Source organism: Strix uralensis, chromosome 1, assembly GCF_047716275.1.
Source record: "Strix uralensis isolate ZFMK-TIS-50842 chromosome 1, bStrUra1, whole genome shotgun sequence".
NCBI lineage: Eukaryota > Metazoa > Chordata > Aves > Strigiformes > Strigidae > Strix > Strix uralensis.
The window spans coordinates 103892153-103915095 of record NC_133972.1 but is presented as its reverse complement, the minus strand read 5'-3'; the positions used below and the strand labels follow the sequence as shown (position 1 = coordinate 103915095).

Sequence of the window (22943 nt, the reverse complement as noted above, 5' to 3'; positions counted from 1 at the left end):
GGGAAAAGCTGCTCCGAGAAAAGCTGCTGGTTTTAATTCGCCCGCCGCAGGTCTGAGGCTGGGCTCGGGAGCCGTCAGGCCGAGGTTGGGTGCTGGGGCGGCGCTGCCGGTTGGTGGCGGCCGCCCCTCCTCCCTAGGGCGCTTGATTGCTTCCTCTCGCTAATTACCGACCCGACGGCTACCGCCGTCCCCCCGCCGATGACGCCGGTAAAGAGCAACTCGGGGGGAGCTCGCCATGGGCGCCCGCTGACGTCACGGCCCTGCTGCTCCACCCCTCCCGGCTGGAGAGGGGGTGGGCTCTAGGGCGGAAGTGACGCCCTACCGGCGCGCCCCCGGATGCGCCCGCAGAACGGTTTCCTTGTGGCGGGGCGAGATGGCGGCGCCCGGAGCCCCGGTTACCGTCACCGTCACTTACAGTAAGAGCCGCCCGAGGAAGGGAGGGAGGGCGGGCAGGGGGGTGTCGCCTTCAGCTGCTGCCGAGCCGAGCGCGGCCCGCGGCTCCTTCTCCGGCGGCACGTACCCCGAGCTGGCCCCGGTGCCTCGGCCCCCGGCGGGACCGTGCGGGTCGGGCCCCGGCCTCGGGGGGTGCCGCCCTTCCCTGCCGCCCCCGCTCTCCGTGCACCTCGCCTCGGCCGGTAGCGGTAGCCCGGCGCTGCGGGGCGGGCGGTCCCGTGGCTGCCCCGGGCGCCGGGGGCAGGCGGGAAACGCGCGGGCGGCGGGGGGGGGCGGGGCGCTGTGCGTGGCTTGTGGCTGCCTTTGGCGCCTGAGAGCCCGAGTTCCGCAAAGCCTCCGGGAGACAGAAAATGCCGGAGCTGCCGCCGGGCGGCGGCGCCTGCGCGGAGCTGCGGCTGTCAGCTGGATGGCGGCAGCCTCCCCGGCCTCGCCGGGTCTACCCGGGCCTCAGGGGGACACGGCTCACCCTCCGGTTCGCCTGGTCTCGATCCCGGCTGCTACCGTAAGGTTTCTCTCCTCTATCAGCCGCACCTTCCCACTGCCTCCCTCAAACTGGATCATGTAAGCTGATCCAACAGAAGGACAAGAAAAAAAAAATTTTTCCATACCTATAAAATGGTCTAACTCGCTGCCCGGGGGTAGATCTGCTGTAAGGACGACGGTGGGAGCAGGTGACGAGGCTGGCCTTGCCAGAGAGCACAGGGCAGAGGTCACGTTTTTGGTAGTAATCTTCATTTAGATGGAATATATCACTGAAGTCAGCGTGGTATGTTAAAAGCAGGTGCTACCCGATTGGCTCTCTTTTTGTTTGTTGAATAAGCTCGAACGATTGCCATTAGTGAGATGCAGGATTGCAACAGAAAGGGGTGGTTTCTTCCATAGGACAGTTGGGTGCTGATCTGATGAAACTCAAAGGCCAGCTGTCATGATTGAGCTTTTTTTTCATCGGGAAGGAGAAATAGGAGGAGGGAGAAGGTGGTGGAAGGGAAGATGCGGTTAAGTCTGCAAATAAGTATAAAAAGTTACTGCAAAGAAGTAAGAATAGCCTGGACTCCCCAGTTCCTAAAGATAAGATGGGAAATACCGTGGTTAAATTTTGATGAAGTGGATCTAGGTGAGGCAGTAGGAGGAATGAGAAGGATAGTAAGGTATTAAATCAGCAAGGTATTAATCATCCGATTTTTGTTAACAAAACTTGTTAATTTTTTATGGATTATTTTTTAATTGGTGAATAATAAATTCAATTCCTGTTCCTTTTGCACTGTGTTGGTGATGTTCTTTCCACCTTTAGAGCTTACTGTTTATTTCTGCTTGCTCATTTGTGTTTTCAAACTTACGTTATTTGGTGGAAATATTTCCTTTATCACCTGGCAGTTTTATTTGAGTCTTTGGTGAGGAACTTTGTGGAATAATTGGTTTGAATTTTTATGATTCATGTGCTCATTGATGCCTTCAGAGAGCTCCATTTGATCTGAGGGTTTTCATTTGCAAAGATGACAATAACTTAACTAGATTAATTTATTTATATAATTACAACATCTTGATGTTTGCCAGCAGTCTTCTTATCTGTGAGTCTTTTTCCAATTGTTTTCTTATCTGGTAATTACTTTGCCATTAATAAATAGCAAATAGAAGGCATTGTTCATCTTGGACTTTGGCTGTCTGATTTGTACCTGTTGCTCTCAGATGCTTGTTTACTACTTAGCACAAATGTTTTTGTTAAAGTTTTGCATGTGTGAGTGAAAGTGGGGAAGGATGGAAATAAGGTTTAAGAAAGGGAATGGTAGTAGACCCACATGTATCACTTGACAATATGCAAGAAATTGACTTGACCTGGTTTTAAAATGTATTTAGGCTTTTTTTAAAAAAAAAAGATATTGGAATTTTGCACTAGTGGTTACTTTAAATTAGTATTGTCACTTACTGAAGCAAAAAATAAGCTATGATACCATTCTAACCCATGAGGTATTTTTCATGGTGATGTCATTCTGCTGTGAATTTACAGTAAAATTTTTGTTACAGTCTGCCCAAAGTGGTACAAATAATTTGTAATTAAAACTGTTTCTATTGGTAGGCAAACTTCTGGTGTTCTCTTCCCTATTTGCTGTTTATTTGTGTAGTTGTTTTTTTTCTCAACTGCTGACAGACACAGCCCTTACACAAAGCAGCTGTATATGTCAAAACAACATTCTGAAATAAACCGAGGTTAGGACCTAAATTTTTTTTTTTTTTTCCCTAAAAGAAATTGGGAAGAAGGGTCTATTTACGGAAGATGCTTGGGAACAGTTTGTATAATGTGATTTGAGCTTAAAACCGTTTTGGAATTCAGAAATATTGTTGGAAGCTTGCGAGATTTTGAGGCCACAGTGTCACTTGTCACATGATTCTGGGAGACTGGAACATCTTAAAATTGATATTTCTAGCACTTTTCTTTGTAATAGATAAATGCATTTCAAATTAGTGGCATGAAGATAGTTTTCTTTCTGGTATTTGTTAGAGTTGTCTCTTCCTGCAAAGTAAAAAATGCCTGTCTTGATTTCCCTTGCAGCCAGTGGTGGCTGATTCCTGTGGGTGCTTTCAGACTGACAGGCCTTAAGTGTGTGGGAGCAGCGGGTTATAGAAATGGTCTGTTGCAAAGCAGGGATCAAGAGACATAGTCATCTTTTCTAAGAACTTCCTGCCGTTTGCATGAAAGTAATCTTAGGGAGTCTGAATAGGATGTTCTGTAAGTGGAAGGTGACATGTAGGCTGAGACTTCTCAAGGTGGTTAAGGCTGCATATCAGCAGTATTATGGGGAAAAATAATTTTTGGACTGTGAGAATTCTCTCAGATGCCTGGTAGAGAGGAGACAGGGTAGGTATGGATCGCTTGCTTCTCATGTATGAGGAGTAGGGAGCAAAGGAAGTAATAAATTGTGTCAAATTCCCCAAGACTCATGCCATTAAAAATTCCTAGAAGTAGGAAATGGAATACATCAGGAAGGTGTGGGCTTTCATGCTTTAGCTTGTGGGATGTCTAGACACCATGTGCACTCTTAAAAGAGGTGGGGAATAATATTTAGCAGGATCATTACGCCAGCAGAATATGCCTAATCGAACTCTTCAGGTTGTTAGAATGTAAAACAAAACTTTCAGCTGAGGTAAGTCATTCCAAGAGGAAGGAAATGCAGTAGAATCCTTTGATTAAGAATTACGATTGTGCATGAGAATTGGTGATTTGAGAACTTTCTGCATTAATGAAAATGAATATTAGAAACAGATTCCCTGTAATATTTTCTAGGTAACAATAAGTATTACTGTTACTCTGTTTTTGTTAGGTAATGAAAAACACAGTATTCAGGTTGCTTCTCAACAAGAAGATGGTGAACCTACACTACAAGACATGGCTGTGCTTATTGAACAAGTCACTGGAGTTCCAGTTCATTTTCAGAAACTGATATACAAAGGTAACTTATAAATCTGTCAATGTTTCTTACAGATGATACCTTTCATCTTAGTCACTTTCAGGTGTCCCATGTTTTGAATGTCTTCAAAAAGACATTCTTATGTCACTAACTATATTTTAACAGTTTTTTCCTCTCTCATTTTCCATTTAGGAAAGTCTCTGAAAGAATTGGAACAACCATTGTCGGCACTTGGTGTTAAAAATGGTTGTAAAGTCATGTTGATTGGGAAAAGGGTAAGTGTTGCCTTTGGACTCTTTTTTTTTTCTTAAATTATGGTAATTTCTGTCAGTGATTCAGCTGCTGAACACAGAAACAGGTTTCAACATAAACTTTATATTGTATACCTACCCACAAAGTTGAGTTCAATCTCACGTTGTACTGCAAGTAACTCTGCAGTTTGTACATTTCTGAAATTACGTTGACTGACTTCTGCCTTACATTATTGACAAAATTCTGCCTAATGTGTTGCTTGTCAGTGCTTATGAACCTTCTGTGCACTGATGACCTTATCTGCTCATCTTATTTTTCTGGTTTAAAAAAAAAAACTGTAGCTAATGAGTCTGCTGGTTATTGCTAGTGAAATGACTTGTGACTGGCTTTGCCAAGTAGTGGACAAGGTAATATCTCATGATATAAATGTTACCTCTACTTTAAAGATGCTAAGCTAACAAAAAAAAAGTTTGCACTTTTCATTTTTCCCTTCAAATTCATCTCATTTAATGTGTTTATATACATTGCTGCTTTGACTGTATTTATACTTAAGCTTTGGAAGAAGCTTATTTGGTGGGTATTAAAATATGGAAAGAATAACCACAGTGTAGCATGTATTTTAAATCAACAGAAACCTTTATGTCTGTATCACCACTGTTGCTGCTTTTTAGCTGCATAGTGACTCTATTTGTTCCATAGTTGTGAATGTTGTACTTTTGAATACACAGAATAGTCCAGAAGAAGAGGCTGAATTAAAGAAGTTAAAAGATTTGGAGAAGTCAGTGGAGCAAATAGCTAATAAGTTAGAGGAAGTTAATAAAGAGTTCACAAGTATCCAGAAGGTATGCCAGTTTTGTATCATTTTATAACTTTGCAAAACAACTCTGTAGGTATATGTATTTAAAAAAAATACTGTTTAAAGGTTTTGAGTAGTCAGTAATAGGCTGCCTCTCCTAACTGTCCAAGGGTCCTGTAAAATTCTTACTGAATTTCAAATGCTGTTTATGAATTTTTAAAATAGAGACATGGCACTGTTTGGAAAAAGGTAAATACTGTTTCATATTGGATAAATTTTATTCTTTAGATCTGGAAAAACATAGAGTTCTCTTCAGAGTCCAAAGGAGAATGTATGTTACTTGTTTAATCTTTTAAGTAAACCTAGCAGATCTTGCATTTAGCATTTCAAGGATCGATAGAACACAGATTGAGATTGGAGTCCCTATCATACTTGAAACTACAGAAGTAGTAAAAGATGTTTTCTTCTGTGGTGGATTGACAGATTTTCTAAGATGAGCATTCTGTAGGGTATGGAATAATTTTACCTTTCCTTCCCTCTTTTTCCTCCTCAGGGATTTTTAGCAAAGGACCTCCAAGGAGAAGCACTAAAACAGCTGGACAAGAGGATAAAAGGGACTGCAGAGCAGTTCATGAAGACCCTGGAACAGATTGATGCCGTTGTAAGTAAATAAACACAGAAGAGGGTCAAATCCCAACAGAAACTTAGTGTTAAGAATATATCTATCTTGTAACTTATTTCATATTTTAAAATACTAAAAAATTTATTTTAGCTTTGAAAATTAGTTAATTGGTTTGCTCATTTTTTCTTTAATATCCAGCTTTTGCCCCTGTATGTCTCCAAAAGACTACTTGGCAGCATCTCTTTCTAAATGGTGACATTAATGCCTGTGTATGCATCCCCATTCTACAGAAGAGCTTCATTTGGGGCAGCACCCTGTTAAGACTACATGAAATGGGTATCCTTTACTCGAGTTTTACCCTTTTAGTTTGTCTTGGCAAACTTTCATGTTAAAACTTCATGGTAACAATAAAGGTCTGGGGAAAAAAGCCAGATACACTTTGTATTCTATATCCCATAGGAACAACGAGGTCTTGGAAGACTGAAGAATTTTCTGGTCAGTCGTAGGTGGACTGGCAGTACTTTTATTTGAGATGCCTGCATGTTGAGGACTGGCTTCTTTCTCTGGAATGTACTGGGGTATATCCAAGTGCTTCACAGTCATTAATGGATCATAACCTTACAGCATATTTCCAGAGTATGATATATATCTTCCTGTATCATGCAGTAGGTGAGAGCTAGGTGAGAATAGGGGACTTGCACAGAGATAAATACAAGATTGTGACAGCTAGGGTATTTCCTTATTCTGTTTCTCTGTTTGCTGGTCATTCTCTGTAAACTTCATTATGTAATTATGTTGCATATCATGATCATAATATCCTCCTCTGAAGGAAAAATGCTGCTTTTCTGTGGTAGTGATGTCTTTGGGTCTACTCCTTTGCACAATGACCCTTTATGGGATTGTTTCAGAAAGATTCCGTACAAATGCCTATAATTGGTGAACCAAATGTAGATTAATTGATGGACACCTGAAAAGGCTCATCAGCAGAATAAAAGAGTAAAAATGTGAACTGGCCATCATCAAATGCTATACAATATGAATGTGTTCCTAGGAATGGTGGGGAACTCATTAACTTACTTCCTCCTTTCATATTGTGAACCTTTAATGGTAAACTAGCCTTTGCTGTTTGTTATAGCCAACAGTTCTTAATTTTTTTTTTTTAAATTTTAAAATTGTAATATGCTAAATATTTTAAAGTCTTAAAATTTCTCTTTCCTTTTCTGCCTCATAGAGGAAAATACTTTGATGACAGTTCTTGAATGCTGTTAGGCATACAGACTTTGTATAACTGATTCCCTGTTTGAAGTGACAGATGTACTATGTGTTATCATGAAAATAGCAGTAAGGTGACAACTATTTCAATTGGATGGGATTAAAGCTTATTTCTGATCCCTTCAATTTCTGGTGCTAAGTCCTATTTAGAAAAAAGTCAGTACCTGTATGCTGGTGTACAGTTCTGGAACTTAGCAAGCAGCCTTGAAACACCCTTTCACTGCTTCCTAATTAATCCAAACTGAATTTCCCAAGTTTACTTTTGGTTCTGGTACTTTTTGCATGGCTTAAACGGAAAGCATGCTGTTATCTATCTCCTTATCCAAAATGCTCTAAATAGTACTGGATGAGGGACTTTCAGGTTTAGTACAAGTCTTTAGAAGGCGTACAACCTAGTGACTTCATGTTTAGATTTAGGAAATAATAGAGTCCCTGTGCCTCAGTCTTGTCTCTTGTGGAAGTGGAGCAGCCAGAGCTAAAACTAATATAATTCGTATCTTTTAATATTTATAATAGTTGTTTGTTACTTTGTTGTATAAGAGTCTATGACATTGACAAGCCTCATTTTTTTTTTTTTTTTTAAAGCAAGAAATAAGTGAGGGTTTTTATTGCCAGTGATCGATGCTACGTTACACATGCCAAAATCCATATTTATTTGTTTTAATATACAAGGGTGGCTGTGGTTTTCGTCATGAAAACTGAACTGCGAAATCTTGCAGATGAGATGTGTGTGGTTGGGTGGAATCTTTACATGAAATGTAGCTGTTCAGTGTACTGGTATTACGTGAGATCAGATGAACAGGCCATCAACTTCCTGAGATATTACTTAGCTGTACTGTAGTTGTGCAATGTACAGAGGCAGTAACACAGAACAGTAATGAGGTATGTATGTGAACAGTAAATGGATTCCACTGAGGTAAAAAGTGGTAAAGCATAAAGCTTCTAGAAAGTATTTTATCTGTATCTCAGAATAGTTTTATACAGTGTTTAGTATTCTTTTTGTTAGCCAAGTAGAATCAAGTTCTGACAAATCTCTTGAATGTTATTGACCATATATCTATATGACATCTGTGTTATTGATTCAATCAACAGCATGTTAAAAACAGATAAGGGAAAAAAAGTGACTGAGTGACCTGTTTTCTGCTAAGACAGAAGAATGGATGCATTGTAGAAGTGAAACATACCAGCAAGCTCACACTATAAATGTTCCAGTTTGTTTCTTTGGCAGAATTTTTGTGAAGGCTCTTTAAAGTATCTTGGCTGTCATACATTGTTTGGATCAATCAAACACGTAGCTTGATACAGAATGAGATTTGTATGATTATAGAGAGCTAAGGGTGAGGAAACCTGCATATTGTTTTCTATTTATTCTAGGGGTGTCACCCTCTTACTGTTAGCAGGCTAACTCATTAGTTAGAGGAGCGGAGTTTGCAACTAATACTCCTTTTTACTATACTCCATGTGTTCAACAACTGTGAATTTTTCAGAAGCGATTTAGGAGTGGAGAAGTAGGTCAGCAGTCATACAGTGTTGGGGTGGTAGAGGAAAAATACAGTGTTGTCGCTGCCAGAGGTTTGGAGTGAAAGTCTTGAAGGGATGCTTTTGGGTAGAGTAGCTGTAACTTAAATATTTTAACATTCAGTGTGTTTAAATAGCTACTGCTTCCACAACAGGAAGGGTGGAGGGATCTTACGAGCATCTTACAAATTTTTGAGTGTTGCAACACAGTCAAATGTTCCCATTCCCCAGATCTTTGAAGTTTTCTTCGGGAGGAATACAAATCGAATAATGTTCAACAGTTGAAGATTTGTGTGTGTGCATCACCAGAAGTATCATTGATTTCAGCAGTTAAAAAATTTGATCCAGGAGTAAAATTTAAAGAACACTACTTACTACAAATCTTACTGAGTAGAACACAGAATTCTTGACTTGATCAGCTGGCATAGTTTTTTAAATAACTGAAAGGCTTTTTCAAGAAAAAAAGAGCTTTTCTGAGATCAGTAGGAAAATTTAAATCCACAGTCATGATACCATGTACTACTTGTGAGCCTGCTCTAATTCACATGGTCTGTCACCAGTATTGCAATCTGAGAGGTTACTTTATTCTCGTGATGATTTCTTATTAAATGGCAGATTTGTAATCTAGAAAGACAATATTGCAGAGAACAGATTGTTCTGACAACTGAAAAAAAAGCTTTCTCTCTGAAGTACCACTCACCGATTTTGTTTACATAAACTCATGACAAAATCACCTGTCAAATTGCATGTATCAGTATTGAGGACATTGATAACATTACCAACTTGTAATTATGTTCTGGTGGCCCTTTCTCCTTTCCTGAGGATTGTTTTTGGTTATAATCCCTCTGTAAAACTTACTTAAGTAACTGTTCTGATGAAGCATTTTTCACTGTCTGCTTGTCCCTGCTATACTTGTCAAAGTAAATCAATACCAAATTAACATTTCAAGGATTAAAAGAAAGAAGTATTCTGAAAAGAACATCATTATGCCTGTAATAAACATTTCCCAGGCTTCTGGGAAGTTTTGCCACTTATAGTAAGATGAGAACTTACTACTAAACCTTTGAATTTATCTGGATTAATAAACATTTGATAAGCATTTCTTATTATAATTCTGAAATCTCTTAGCATGAATCATAAACACAAAATCAAAGCTTCAGAGGAAAAATTTTCTAAAGCACAGGGAGCATGAAAATACTATTATCCCTCAGTGAGGATAGAACACTTAGTTGCCACTACTGCATTCAGAAAACCTGTTGACAAATGCTGCCATTTAATAGCTGCTTTTAAAGAAGCTGCATGGATGTCTACTTAGGTGAAAAAGATTCAGTGTCAACATAATGTGCTTACCCAATTTACCAATTTATTTAACAATAAGTTTAAAAGAAAGTGAAAGGCTGGTAGTCAATAAAAACTACACACGAAAGTAACTATGGTTTGGGTTTTTAAAAGAAACTAACAAAAGAACCACTTATTAGATGGATGGAGTGTCAGCAAAAAATCCTTTTTTGCAACTGATTAACATTGGTGCCATGTGCAGCAGAGTAATTTTTATTTTTTTAAGCAATTCGATAACAAACCAAAAATGTTTCTAGCTATTAGAGCTAGTGACTGCTAGTGTAGGAGTTTGCCTGTTTTAAGAATGGTGTCCCTTTGGTTCTGGTAAGATAGTCATAAATAATAAATTTGACTAGCATTTGTTTTGTTTATTAACTGACTACACTTCTATAAAGTGGATTCAGGCATCAGATATTATCTACTGGGGTCTGTGGTTTGGGAAATAAGAAAAAACCAAAGAGGAGAGCAAAGATGTGGTGGTAACACAAAGCTTAAAAATCGTTACTGGAAACACTTCCAAAACAAATGGAACTTGAGCAGAACTGAAGGCGATGTTCTGCAGCAAAGGGAGGTGGTTTTATTAGGAGACCAGCTGGGAGAGGGGAAGGAAATGACAAGAGAGTCTGTATTTCATAAGAAGCTGTGCTCGGGAGAGGGGGATGATGGGTTCATAGTTAAAAGAACACTCAAGAATAGAGAGGCTTTACAGGCAAGAAAACGCACGTGCATGTATTTATTACTGTGTAAACGGTGATTGGTTTTAAGGATCTCTTGTGTAAGCATGAGTGTTGTGCGTACAGAAGATGAGTCTTCGAGGACATAATGTGTGTGTGTCTGCAGTGCATCTTGTCAGTGTATGTGCAGGGTGAAAACTCTCAAAGAGATGTGGTTAATTCTGATTTCGGGGGTGTGGGGTGGGAGATAGTCACCAGTCACAGGGGGACTCGGGCTCTGTTTCTGGGTGGATGGGGGGAGGATAAAGAACCTGTGTTCAGGACTTCTACAGAAGTTGCTGGGGTGAAGCCAGCACTGCAGTCACTTTTGAAAGTTTAAGACCACATAGACCAAGGACTGTGAGACTTGAGCAGGGTTTTGTCACAGAGAAAGTGCAATGCAAAGAGGAGACCTGCTATAGAAGTAAGAATATGCTGTGCAGTAGAAAGCCGTATACTAATCCAAACGACTGCTCTGCAAGCAATGTTAGCACCAAAATGTAGATTTGGCAAGAGTTTTGCATAAGCACTGCCTAGGCTTAAGCTACTCCTTCTTTAACTAAATTTGATTTTAATTAAATATGGAAATGTTATTGTGACTTAAGGTTTATTGCCAGCTTCACCTGTTAAACCCTGAATAGTTGGACAACGTATTCCTGGAGAGGAGACATAAGCTGACTAAGGTAAAACAGAGAGACTGTGAGATTTAATTTGATGTTAAGATATGTAAAGTTTACTAATTTGATTGCAAAAGACCCTTTAAGCAGCTTGATACGTTAGTACATTTAGGCCTTCCAATTCCGTGTCTCTGCCAAGGGGATTACAAGATGTAATTTAAAAAATCCCCAACAAAAAAGCTATGAGGGTGTGCAAGCAAGCATAGGAGTTTGCACTCACAGATATAGTTAAAAAGAACCATTTTGAAAAATGTTGTCAAAAGTAGAAATAGTCTAAATGTCTTCTCTACACTCAGATTTCAAAGTTTCCTCCAGTTACCAATATCTGTTTTAGAAACAGACTTTGTGTGGTAAGCCCAGCTGGAGTTCCATGTCTGCTATTGACAGTTAACTTAAGCCTATTCTGATGACAGAAAATTGTTTGTTAATTTGCTATTTCAGATTGGTAGGAATACTTGCATAGGTGTCCTGGTTTGAGCCCAGAGGGCAACTGAACACCACGCAGCAACTCCCTCACTCCTTCCCCCTCAGAGTTGGGGAGGAGAAAATACAATAAAAGGCTTGGAACAAGAACAGGGAGGGATGAACTCACTCATTATGGACACAGGCAAAAGACAGACTCTATTGGGGAAGAATAAAAGAACATCAGTTTAATTTGAACACCACCACCACTTAATTTACCAATCAGAGTAGGACAGCGAGAAATACAACCACATCTTTAAAACACCTTCCCCTTACACCTCCCTTCTTCCTGGATTCAGCTTTGCTCCCAGTTTCTCTACTTCCTCCTCTCCAGAGGTGCAGTGGAGGGGGGTTGCGGTCAGTTCATCACCCGTTGTCTCTACTGCTCTTTCCTCATTTTGGAGAGGACTTCTCACACGCTTCCCCTGCTCCAGCGAGGGGTCCCTCTCATGGGAGACAGTCCTCTGTGAACTTCTTCAACATGAGTCCCTCCCATGGGCTGCAGCTCTTCATGAACTGCTCCAGCGTGTGTTCCCACCGCGGGCTGCAGTGCTCCCAGCAACAGACTGCTCCAGCACAGGCTTCCCTCAGAGTCCCGGCCTTCTTCAGGCACAGCCACCTGTTCCCGTGTGGAGTCCTCCACGGGCTGCAGGTGGGCATTAGCTCCAACATGGACCTCCGTGGGCTGCAGGGGCACAGCCTGTCCTCTCTCCACAGGCTGCAGGGGGGGGTCTCTGCTCTGGCGCACCGCCTCCTCCTCCTCCTTTCTTCCACTGACCTTGGTATTTGCAGAGGTATCTCCCTTATAGCTTCTCCTCACAACTTAAGTTCCCTTCTTAAATATGTTATCACAGAGGCACAGCCACCATCGCTAATTGGCCCAGCCTTGGCCAGAGGTGGGTCTGACTTTGAGCCGGCAGAGCTTTGAGAAGCTTCTCATGGGACCCACCTCTGTAGCCCCCTGCCCTGCTACCAAAAACCTGTCACACACAAACCCAACACAGTAGGCCAGAATCTCTTTCAGAAAATACAGTCTGAAATAAGTACTTAGCAAATGGAGATGGGCAGTGTAACTGAGCTAGTGCGTAATTTCATTTTTTTTTTGGTTATTAAGAAATTCCAAGTCATGGAAAACTTCAAGGCATAGAAGAATTTCTGCCACAGTGATATAGCATCTTCATTTTCTGGTGAGAATCAGCCATTAATAATTAGGCCTAACCGATCTTTGTTTTTTCAGGCTATTATGTATCTGGAGTCAAAATAGTATGCATCAAATACTCTCTCTATGTGAAATGTTTCTCGTCATATTTTGTTCATTTTAAAAAGTGAATTGTGTTGTTGAAAACCAAGGGAAAAATAGGAATGTTTCTCGCTTGGTTACAGGGTCCTATGTCTAAGATCCCTTAGAATAGTTCATGTAACTATAATATTTTTTGAATTTTTTTTCCCCTGTGACAACTATAAATACTCTGAAGACTGCTTTTTTAATTTGTGAACTAGAACCAGTGTTTGAAGAGAATTCACACACATCTTTAAACTAACTTCTCAATTGTTTTGTAATGTCTTTTCTTAAGGAAAAGCATGTAATACAACCTTTTCAGAGTGTTCTGCTTATTGGGAGGAGACATGCAGGTTTAGCATGCTACAGTGAGCAAGGGCTTATTGCAGTACACAGTACTAGAAAATACACTTTGTAAAGAGCAAAGTAGCTTCCGAAATGAACAATTTAAAAAAGCTGTACTTGGGAAAATAGACTTATGTCACCTAGTAAAAAGGAGTTTTCATTGTAGGCAGACCATTGTTGAAAAACTAATAACAGCTTCTGAACCTATCCTGTGCTGTAAATCCAAGGAAGTAAGGTGACATTACAGAATCACAGAATCGTCTAGGTTGGAAAGGACCTTGAAGATCATCTAGTCCAACCATTAACCTAGCATTGGCAGTTTCCAACTACACCATGTCCCTCAGCTCTATGTCGACCCTACTCTTAAACACCTCCAGGGATGGGGACTCCACCACCTCCCTGGGCAGCCCTTTCCAACGCCTAACAACCCGTTCTATAAAGAAATACTTCCTAATATCTAGTCTAAACCTTCCCTGGCACAACTTGAGGCCATTCCCATTCATTACGTAAATGAACAAAGAGACTAGCGTAGAACAGGCTCCTGTAGGAGAATTTATATTGTGCATGACAGCTTTCTGGCATTAACCTAGTAACTTATTTTCAAAACTACTTCTTCTCACAAAACAAGAGAGTTTGGAAAGGATAGACAGGTGATGAAATGCATCTTAGGATAAACTGAAGAGTGTTTTGGGTAATAAGAGGAATAACATCAATTAGAAAAAAGCCAAAACCCATAACTTGTTTTTTAGACATTTCTGTCCCCGTCTGTAAGATAACCTGCACCAGTTTGCATTTGGAAGGCTATCTCCCTTAATCTGCATACTGACCTCTCTTTGCCTCTGATGCTGATAATCATTTTCCCACCTGAAAGAAGTATGTCTGGTCTGCTTCTGTTTCAGGAGGTGCAGTTTGACATAGAAGTTCTCTGCAAGGGAAATATCTTTTCTGATCTCAAAGGGAAGTGTTAAAAGTTGATACAAGTTTTATCCAGCTTAATGCTGCTATGTGGGAAAACTAGTTCTGGAGCAGCGGAAATGGAAGCTAGAACAACAGGAACAGAAGATTCTTTCTCTTAACCATCTTTCAAAAGCAAACTAACAAATTAAACCAAAAAAACTGACCCTGGGAAGAGGTTAATGTAGTAGTAGTTACTCCCACTTCCAACCTCCATACTAGGAGACATGTATGTCTCCTTACTTCCATATTTCCAACTAGGAGACAAGAAGCAGCATTGTGTATTCCTTCTTCCAACTGAGTGTAGGAGCGAGAGGGATTTTAAATCTGAAGTTTATGTAGAAGTAAAATCATAGAATCATAGAATGGTTTGGGTTGGAAGGGACCTTTAAAGGTCATCTAGTCCAATCCCCCTGCAATGAGCACGGACATCTTCAACTAGATCAGGTTGCTTAGAGCCCTGTCTTACCTGACCTTGAATGTTTCCAGGGATGGGGCATCTACCAGCTCTCTAGGCAACCTGTTCCAGTGTTTCACCACCCTCATTGTAAAAAATTCCTTTCTTCTATCTAGTCTAAATCTACCCTCCTCTGGTTTAAAACCATTACCCCTTGTTCTATCGCAACAGCCCTTGCTAAAAAGTCTATCCCCATCATTCTTATAAGCTCCCTTTAAGTACTGAAAGGCTGCAATAAGGTCTTCCTGGAGCCTTCTCTAGGCTGAACAACCCCAACTCTCTCAGCCTTTCTTCATAGTGGAGGTGTTCCCGCTCCCTGATCGTCTTTGTGGTCCTCCTCTGGACTCGCTCCAACAAGTCCATGTCTTTCCTGTGCTGAGGACTCCAGAGCTGGACATGGCACTCCAGGAGGGGACTCACCAGAGCAGAGCAGAGGAGCAGAATCACCTCCCTCAACCTGCTGGCCACACTTCTTTTGACGCAGTCCAGGATATAGTTGGCCTTCTGGGCTGTGAATGCACATTGTCGGCTCATGTCCAGCTTTTCATCCAGCATTAACCACAAGTCCTTCTTAGCAGGGCTGCTTTCAAGCCCTTCATCTCACAGCCTGTATTGATACCAGGGACTGCCCCAGCTGCGGCACAGGACCCTGCACTTGGACTTATTGAATCTCATGAGGTTCACATGGGCCTACTTCTTGAGCTTGTCCAGGTCCCTCTGGATGGCATCCTATCCCTCAGGCATGTCAACTGCACCACTCAGCTTGGTGTCTTCTGCAAACTTGCTGAGCGTGCATTTGATTCCACTGTCCATGTCACTGATGAAGATATTAAACAGTACTGGTCCCAATACGGACCCCGAGGGACACCACTTGTCAATGATCTCCATCCAGATATTGAGATGTTGACCACTACTTTGTGGATGTAACCGTCCAGCCAATTCCGTATCTATCAAAAGGTCACTCCATCAAATCCATATCTCTCCAGTTTAGAGAGAATGATGTTGTGGGGGGACTGTGTCAAAGTCCTTACAGAAGTCCAGATAGATGACATATGTAGCTCTTCCCTTGTCCACTGATGTAGTCACTCCATCATAGAAGGCCACTAGGTTGGTCAGGCAGAACCTGACCAACAATACATTCGAATCACCTCCCTGTCCTCCATCCTCCATGTGCCTTAGCATAGCTTCTAGGAGGATCTGTTCCTTGATCTTCCCAGGCACAGAGGTGAGGCTGACAGGTCAGTAGTTCCCAGGGTCCTCCTTTCTACCCTTTTTAAAAATGGGTGCAATGTTTCCCTTTTTCCAGTCGCCAGGGACTTCACCTGACTGCCATGACTTTTCAAATATCATGGAGAGTGGTTTGGCAACTACATCAGCCAGTTCCCTCAGGACTCTGGGATGCATCTCAGCAGGTCCCATAGACTTAAATAGGTTCAGGTTCCTCAGGTGGTCACAAACCTGATCTTTTACAGTGAGAGGGGCTTTGCTCCCCCAGTCCTAGTCTTGTGGTCCATCCACTGCAGAGGTGTGGGAAGAGAGGTTGCCAGTGAAGACTGAGGCAAAAAAGTTAAGTACCTCAGCCTTGCCTTCATATGTTGTTACCAGTTTGCAAGTTGTGTTCATCAGGGTGGGTACGCTTTCTCTGAGTTTCCTCTTCTGGCCGACATACCTGTAGAAGCCCTTATTGTTCTTCACGTCCCTTGCCAAGGTCAGCTCCTGCTGTGCCTTGGCCTTCCTGACCCAATCCCTGCACACCCAGCCAGCATCCCTCTACTCTTCCCAGGATACCTGCCCCTGCTTCCACTGCTTGTGTGTTTCCTTTTTGCCCTTTAGTCTGTCCAGCAGGTCTCAACTCAACCATGCTGGTCTCTTGCTGTCTTTTCCTGATTTCTTACAGCTGGGGATTGAGAGCTCTTGCGTTCTATGGGAAACATCTTTAAAGATCTGCCAGCTCTGTTCTGCTCCCTTGTGCCTAAGGGCAGTTTACCAGGGAGCCCTACTGACTAACTCCTTGAAGAGCTGCAAGTTTGCTTTCCAAAAATTCAGGATCCTGACTTCACTCTGCAGCATGGTGGCTTCTAACTCCTGTTTGTTGCCCATGCTGCATGTACTGGTATAGAGGCACTTTGGCTGGACCTTAATTCCTTTAGGGTATTTCACCAGTGTTTCCCTGTTGGCTTCTATTGCCTCAGGAGCCCCTGGTTCATCTCTGCAAGACTTTAAGTGTGCTGCAGTGTGCCCAGCATGTCTCAGAGCAACAGGCTGAGGGCCCTTGCTAGCAGCCTGTTCCTCTAACCTTGGTGTATTGTCCCACAACTTGCCATGGCCAAGCCTGATATTATCCCCCTCCCTGTTCAAGTCTACTTTAAAGCTCTGTCAGTGAGCCTCGCTAGCTTGTGAACAAAGACCCTCTTCCCCCTTTGAGGAAAGGTGAATCCCATCTGATGCCAGCAGGCCTGATGCCATGTAGACTGTCCCATTACTGAAAAATCCAAAACTGTGGCAGTGACACCAGCCATGGAGCCATGTATATATAGATAGAATCTGTCTGTTTCTTCCAATATCGCTGCCTGCAACTGGAAGGATAGAGGAAAAAATTACATGTGCTCCACATTTCCTTACCAACCATCCCAAGGCCCTGAAGAGTCTTTTGATTGCCCTTGGAAATGTAAGAATGTGTCCCAGCTCACTCTGTTGTGTGCCTGTTTTCTCCTCACCTATGGTTCTGGGAAAGCATGCTAAGCCTGGTGATTATTATTTCTTTGTCTGATATGACTTAGTGTGCTAATTATTGCACAAATACTGGAGCAGTGTGATCCCTGAACTTCCTGGAATCTCAGTGATGTCTGTAGTTTCACTTCCCATGATGGACTGTTTTTTTTGGTGTAGAGTCTTGTGTATTTTTAACTCCTACATTAGGTTATGTGCAAGACTCCTATATTTAAGACTATGTATGTTTAGCTGGAGGCTAAAAGAAAAGAGCACCTTTTTTTTTTTTTGAGTGTTATAAAAGATTATATATCTAAACCTCCCAGTGGGGCTTGCATTTTAGCTGAAATGAAACACAGAGCAGTATAGGGAAACCTCTATTCTTGATATGAAGTGAGGGTGGAAAATAAAAGGTATACCAGTGAGAAACTCCAAGATTTTTATGCATCTTCAACAGTGAGAACATGTTTCTAAGGATGTTCATGTAAACTTTATGTAATGATAATCATCTGTACAGGTGTTTTACCTGTTTCAAAAAAAGATCGTAAACCTGAGCACCATTCCCCACCCACACCCCAATTTCTCATCGCTCCAAAAGGACAAAGCATATAACATTTGCTAAGATGACATACATGAATATGTTGGGTGGTAGGAGTACAGAAAATGATGCAGTTTGAATTAAATTAAAAGCTGTCAGCATGTAACACTTCACATCTGTTGCCTTCTATGAGTAGATTGCAGAGAAGATCAGATGTACAGCTTAGACTGGCGAAGCCTGCATTACTGGTGATACATTCTAGTGATGGCAAATGATGGAGTTAGTGTGTTCGTAAGAAATTAATTCATCTTATAGTCTCTGAAAAAAACTGAAGTTGAAGCTCAACAGAACAGTTAACATACACCACAGTAGACAAAAGCAGTATATGTGGTCTGTTGCTGTATGTTACCTAAAGATGGGTAGTAAATTTGCTAACTCAGTTCTTTGCAATCATCATGATGGATGCATCCCTGACTTTGAGTTTATGACTTTTTCTTTTAAATTCCTTCTTGTGTAATTATCCTCACTGAACAGGTGTGGCATTTTCAAGATGCCTGTTCAGAGGATTCTTTGATACATTCAGTTTTTGCTGTAAGTTTAATATGTTAATTTAACATTAAGCTGCATCAACTTGTTTGTTTATTTTACTGCAGAATCTGCCAGAGAATTTCAGTGATTGCAAACTGAAAAAGAAGGGGTTGGTGAAAAGAGTTCAGGTGAGGTTTTTTGGGTTTTGGTTTTGATTAATGCTGGGCACTTGTATACCAAGAGTTTGTGAAAATGAGAGCTGGTTAGAGCTTAGATTTTTTTCAGTCTTTGTTCTTACATTGATATTTTTTATGACCTCCCTTTGAGAGGTATTTAATAGCTTTATAAAACAGCATATAGAAATGCAGGTTTTCGTAGTTCATGCTGTTTTCAGATAATGTTTATAATTTGCATTAGTGGTTGACCTTATGGCTACCTGATGATGTAAAGTAATTCTGATAACTTGTAAAGAAAAGAGGATAATTCCTCCTTTTCTATATCTTGGTGGGTTGGAGTAATGCAGGAGGTCTGGGCACAAGGATGCAAGTCAGCTGTAACTTCTGCTGGACCTTGCTAGAGGTGTTCTTTGGAAAATTTAGCTTCTATTGCAATGTACTAACTTTCTATGGAGAGTAAGTCTCTAAAGTAAAATCTGTACAGAAGAGCAACTGTGCTGGGGGGTGAGGTTTTTAATTGCTTTGCTTTTGTGTGATGCTTACAAATTTCCAGGCAATATTTCCTTAGAGACCTTGAACTGGAGGTTTGTTTTAGATTTGACTAAGTTTGTCACGCCCACCCTTGGCTACAGAAGTATGTGTTTTAGAAAGGAGTTTAAAAGTCATGTTCCAAACTGAATCACTACTTTTCTGAACCTTTATGATCCTTATTGTTTATGAACTTTGGATCAACTCAGAGTATTTCAGTGGCAGGACTGGTGACAATGGGCAACTACGTTACTGTCTTACGAAGTATCATGTTTCTGTTGGATTCTGGGTAAACAAAATTGTGAATAAGCTATTATGAAAACTGAACTGGAAGGTGGTTGTTGAGTTGGCTTCCTCAAATTCATGATGGAAACTCCAGTTTCTGTTCTTAAGCATCTGCCATTGCTATAATTGCGTCCCCAATAACATATATTTGTTTCTTCTTCTCAGGTTTTTCTTGCCCAGTGTGATACCATTGAAGGAAATATCGGTCAAGAAATGGACAAGCTACAGTCAAAGAATTTGGCACTGGCAGAATGAGAGGCATTGCCCTACATAATTAGGAAACTTAATTGCTCTATGAGCAAGAAGAAAAGTTTGCTCTTTGTTTTGGAGCACGTATTTAGCTTTTTTTTTTTTTTTTTTTTTTTTTTTTAAAGCCCAGTCTGTTAGACTGGTACTAGTCAATCATTTCTTGCTGGTTGTCTTGTTTGCCGCTTGGTTAGACCTATTATTTTGAAGAGAAAATCCTTCCTGAAGAATGGCAGAAATAATCTTTGTGATGAATTGCTATGTATCTTATGGACGAATGTTTAGTTAACTAAGTTATAAAATTTGCAGCGATGGGCAATTTTGTCCGATATGTCTTTGAATTTATTTACAGCTCAAATCAAAGAAGGTCTATAATCGTACAAGTGCCATAAGTTGCAATTGTAGGACTTCAGCTTGATTGAAAAAGGCAAACTGAGATGACATCTGGGAAAGTCGAACATTCTAGTAGACAGTTCAGAGCAATAAAAAAAAACCCTACGCATTTGTATCTACTTAATGTTTGTATGCATTTATAAATATAAGAAAGCTTGACTATAAGGGAGTGGTACCTATTTTAGCCTTAAATTGTCATAATAAATGGAATGTACTGTAACATGTATGGTACTTAATTTTGGGTGGTGCTTTAAGTTGTTACTGAGCTCCTTGATACAGATGTATGTTTTTTACATAGATTTCTGATGTACTGTGGTTTTTATAGATTATTCTTATTGTTTGTGTTCCATCTTGAGTTATGGTGGGAAATGAAATGCAATTACTCATGCTGCTCATATACCAAGGGTTCAGTTCAAGCAAGGTATAACTAAGGAGCTATTTGAAAGTTTTTTTTTAAACTTTTTGTCTGATTTCACTGAATTCATGATGCTATATTTAATGGAAAATTGCAGTGATTATTTCTAGTCTGTTAAGGTTATCAGTGAATTTTTATAACATGTTACAAAGTGATAGAACTTTATTTTAGCAATGCCGTGTGTCTGAGGGTTATGACTGATTCTTGCAGTCAGATATGTGCCATGCTTAGCCTTCTCTGTTAGGTGAAAAATAAACTTCTGCAGGAGATAGTAATTGTCAGCAGGTACAGCCAGCTTTGCAGGTTTTGGTCAGAGCCTGTAGCTAACGTACCTATAGTGGGAGTTACTTTTTCACTGATACTTTTTCGACTTCTGGTCGGTAGGTCAGTCATAAATGCAATGGCTGGCGAAGTAGTAACTGGTAAGGAGCCTGTTTCAGTGGGGGGAAAAAAAGCTCTTTCATCTCAAATGAGTCAGACTGAGGATGTTTAGAAATGGCCCTTAGGTAGTGAGCCTTTATCCTTATGTGTCTGTTTTAAGATTAGCTGTCCTTTCAAGATGAAAATAGGAAATGTGTGTAAAAAGGTGTTAACTTCTAATAAGTTACAAACCTTAAATAATACCTAAAGTATTATTATTAAAGTATTATCTTTGATGTTTGTGATTGGAGGAGCATTTCTTCAGTGAAAAACACTATTGGACAAATGAAGTGATAACCTTGCATTAGAAAGGGTCAGTTTTCTTCTAAAAATGCCTTTTGACCATACCAAGATTGGACTTGCCATGTTTTTTACTGTTAAACAGTTTCTTCAAGGTTGTATTTTTTCCATATGTAACTCTCTTCTCAGCATCTGTGGAGGATTTTAAGGTCTAAACTCCTAGGAAGCTTGTCTATCATGTTAGGAAATGGTATGTTTGGTAGGACTGTGGATATTTTTTCCGAGGCTGCTGGTCTGGTCATGCTGCATTTTCCCAGCACTTTGTTAGGAGTAAGAGTTGGTTGTAGCCATTTCTGTGAAGGCCCTACCTAGCTTGGTGCTGCTTCTGGACCAGATTCAGTTGACTCTTAAGCCACCAGCAACACTGTTGCCTAATTCAGGGAATGCAAAATTATCCACTTTAATGGAAAGCATCCTCACCCTCTCAATTTTAAGTCCTCTAATGCATTGAACCTTCACAGGTGCATGTATAATAAAAGTGCAAAGTATCCTCTTGTGCCCTTGAAAAGAACTGGGAGCTGCAATCATGGCTAGGACTGTGCCTGTTTCTGCTGCTCCATTGTATTTTTCTCTCTTGGGTGAAAACACTAAGGCTATAGGCAGACATTGTCTTCCCAGCACTCCTTCCCAGAAACTGCTGCTGCTTGAGATGTGCTTGTGTGAGTACGTCCTAAGCCTGGCTCAAAGCCATGAAGATTAACTTTAAGATGTTCCATAGTAGATCTTTCGATAATCTGGTACTTTGAGGCAAAAAGAGTGATGATGAACCTCTCCCACCAGCACATCTGGATTCAGCAAAGGGTGGGTGTCCTGGGCTGAAGTTAATTTACAGTGGTAACTCCTGGTATCAGAGTGTTTGGTTTCTAGGACAGAAGTATGTGTATGAAGACAGACTTCTGCAGTATACAATTTTTTGTCTTCCAAATATAAAAATGAGTTGATTCATTTTGGAAAATGGATGGTTGTATTTAGAATTATCTAAGACCTAGAGTGGATTGACTTTTATACTTAGTTTTGAAAGAGGAGTCCTACACTTCATTTTTTTCATAATAGCCTTAAATTTCAGTGAAAGCAAACTTCTGTGCTTTTGAAAAGTGCAGCAGACGGCAATTGTGGGAGGAGGGGGAAGGAAGAGGAGCTTTTAAATATTCTTCAGAATTTGTAAAGGTAAACATAGATCTCAATCAAGCTTAAGCTATATTCTCACTGATTCTGTAATCTAGGTGTACTATGATACCTATTTTGCTACTGAATCACTTCCTTACCCCAACCATCTGCCCTGATCATGTCAAAAGAGAAGTTACTCCTTTTTGCCTTAGTTGCACTTACCCTATTGTCTTCCAGTTGCTGTGTTGCTCTGGCTGTGTTTACACACCTCGGATGTGCCATCCGGGCAAAATGTCTTACCACAGAGTTTGTCTTCTATGAAAATGGAAATCAGATTACATGCTTCCGTGCTCCGTTTTCTGCCCCAGCTCCTGTAGGCTGGTGTGAGACGAACCAAACCCAACGTTCAGGGAGCCGCAGAGTCTGGAGCTGTGGGGCGACTTGCTCTCTGAGAACAGCCTAAAATATGCTGCTTGTAGTGGCATCCTCTGTGACTAAGTCCTCCTGAAGGTAATACCGCTGTAAACCTGGTGTAATGCTTTTTTGACTTTTAACGTGGTTTGGAGGGGAGTACTTGACGCCATGGAACTTGGGGCTAGATTTTTTTTTTTTTAAGCTAACTTATTTTACTGTACTATCATAAATGAAAAGATAAAAATAAAATATGGAAAGTTCTCTGCTGTCTTTGGTCATGATGTGGTTACTAAATGCTGTAGATGGGCTGTATTTTAGCAGGGAAATGCAGGCTGCCCGCTG

General features: G+C 40.8%; 1 protein-coding gene across 6 annotated transcripts; it reads left to right on the top strand.

The window, feature by feature from the left end:
• The first annotated feature begins 204 nt into the window (after positions 1-204).
• Positions 205-22867, top strand: BAG1 (BAG cochaperone 1). Of its 6 annotated transcripts, XR_012629768.1 has the most exons (9): positions 220-416; positions 3771-3899; positions 4050-4132; positions 4838-4951; positions 5459-5566; positions 5726-5863; positions 10986-11051; positions 18443-18505; positions 19472-19540. XR_012629768.1 is itself a non-coding variant. In XM_074875694.1 (7 exons), exons 1-7 carry the CDS (start codon positions 374-376, stop codon positions 19559-19561), a joined length of 630 nt encoding a protein of 209 aa, XP_074731795.1. In that variant the 5' UTR covers positions 218-373; the 3' UTR covers positions 19562-22867. The 6 variants fall into 6 exon arrangements, 3 of the variants coding, with proteins under 3 accessions (XP_074731814.1, XP_074731795.1, XP_074731800.1); XM_074875694.1 differs by lacking the exons at positions 5726-5863; positions 10986-11051 and having other exon boundaries at positions 218-416; positions 19472-22867; XR_012629774.1 differs by lacking the exons at positions 10986-11051; positions 19472-19540 and having other exon boundaries at positions 219-416; positions 18443-18478.
• The last annotated feature ends 76 nt before the right edge of the window (positions 22868-22943 follow it).

Excerpts from the sequence above, each read along its gene's own strand:
- BAG1 (XM_074875694.1), top strand. The coding sequence starts at position 374 with ATGGCGGCGCCCGGAGCCCCGGTTACCGTCACCGTCACTTACA. Across the intron at positions 417-3,770 it reads TACCGTCACCGTCACTTACA|GTAATGAAAAACACAGTATT; the intron begins GTAAGAGCCGCC and ends TGTTTTTGTTAG. Across the intron at positions 18,506-19,471 it reads GGTTGGTGAAAAGAGTTCAG|GTTTTTCTTGCCCAGTGTGA; the intron begins GTGAGGTTTTTT and ends TCTTCTTCTCAG.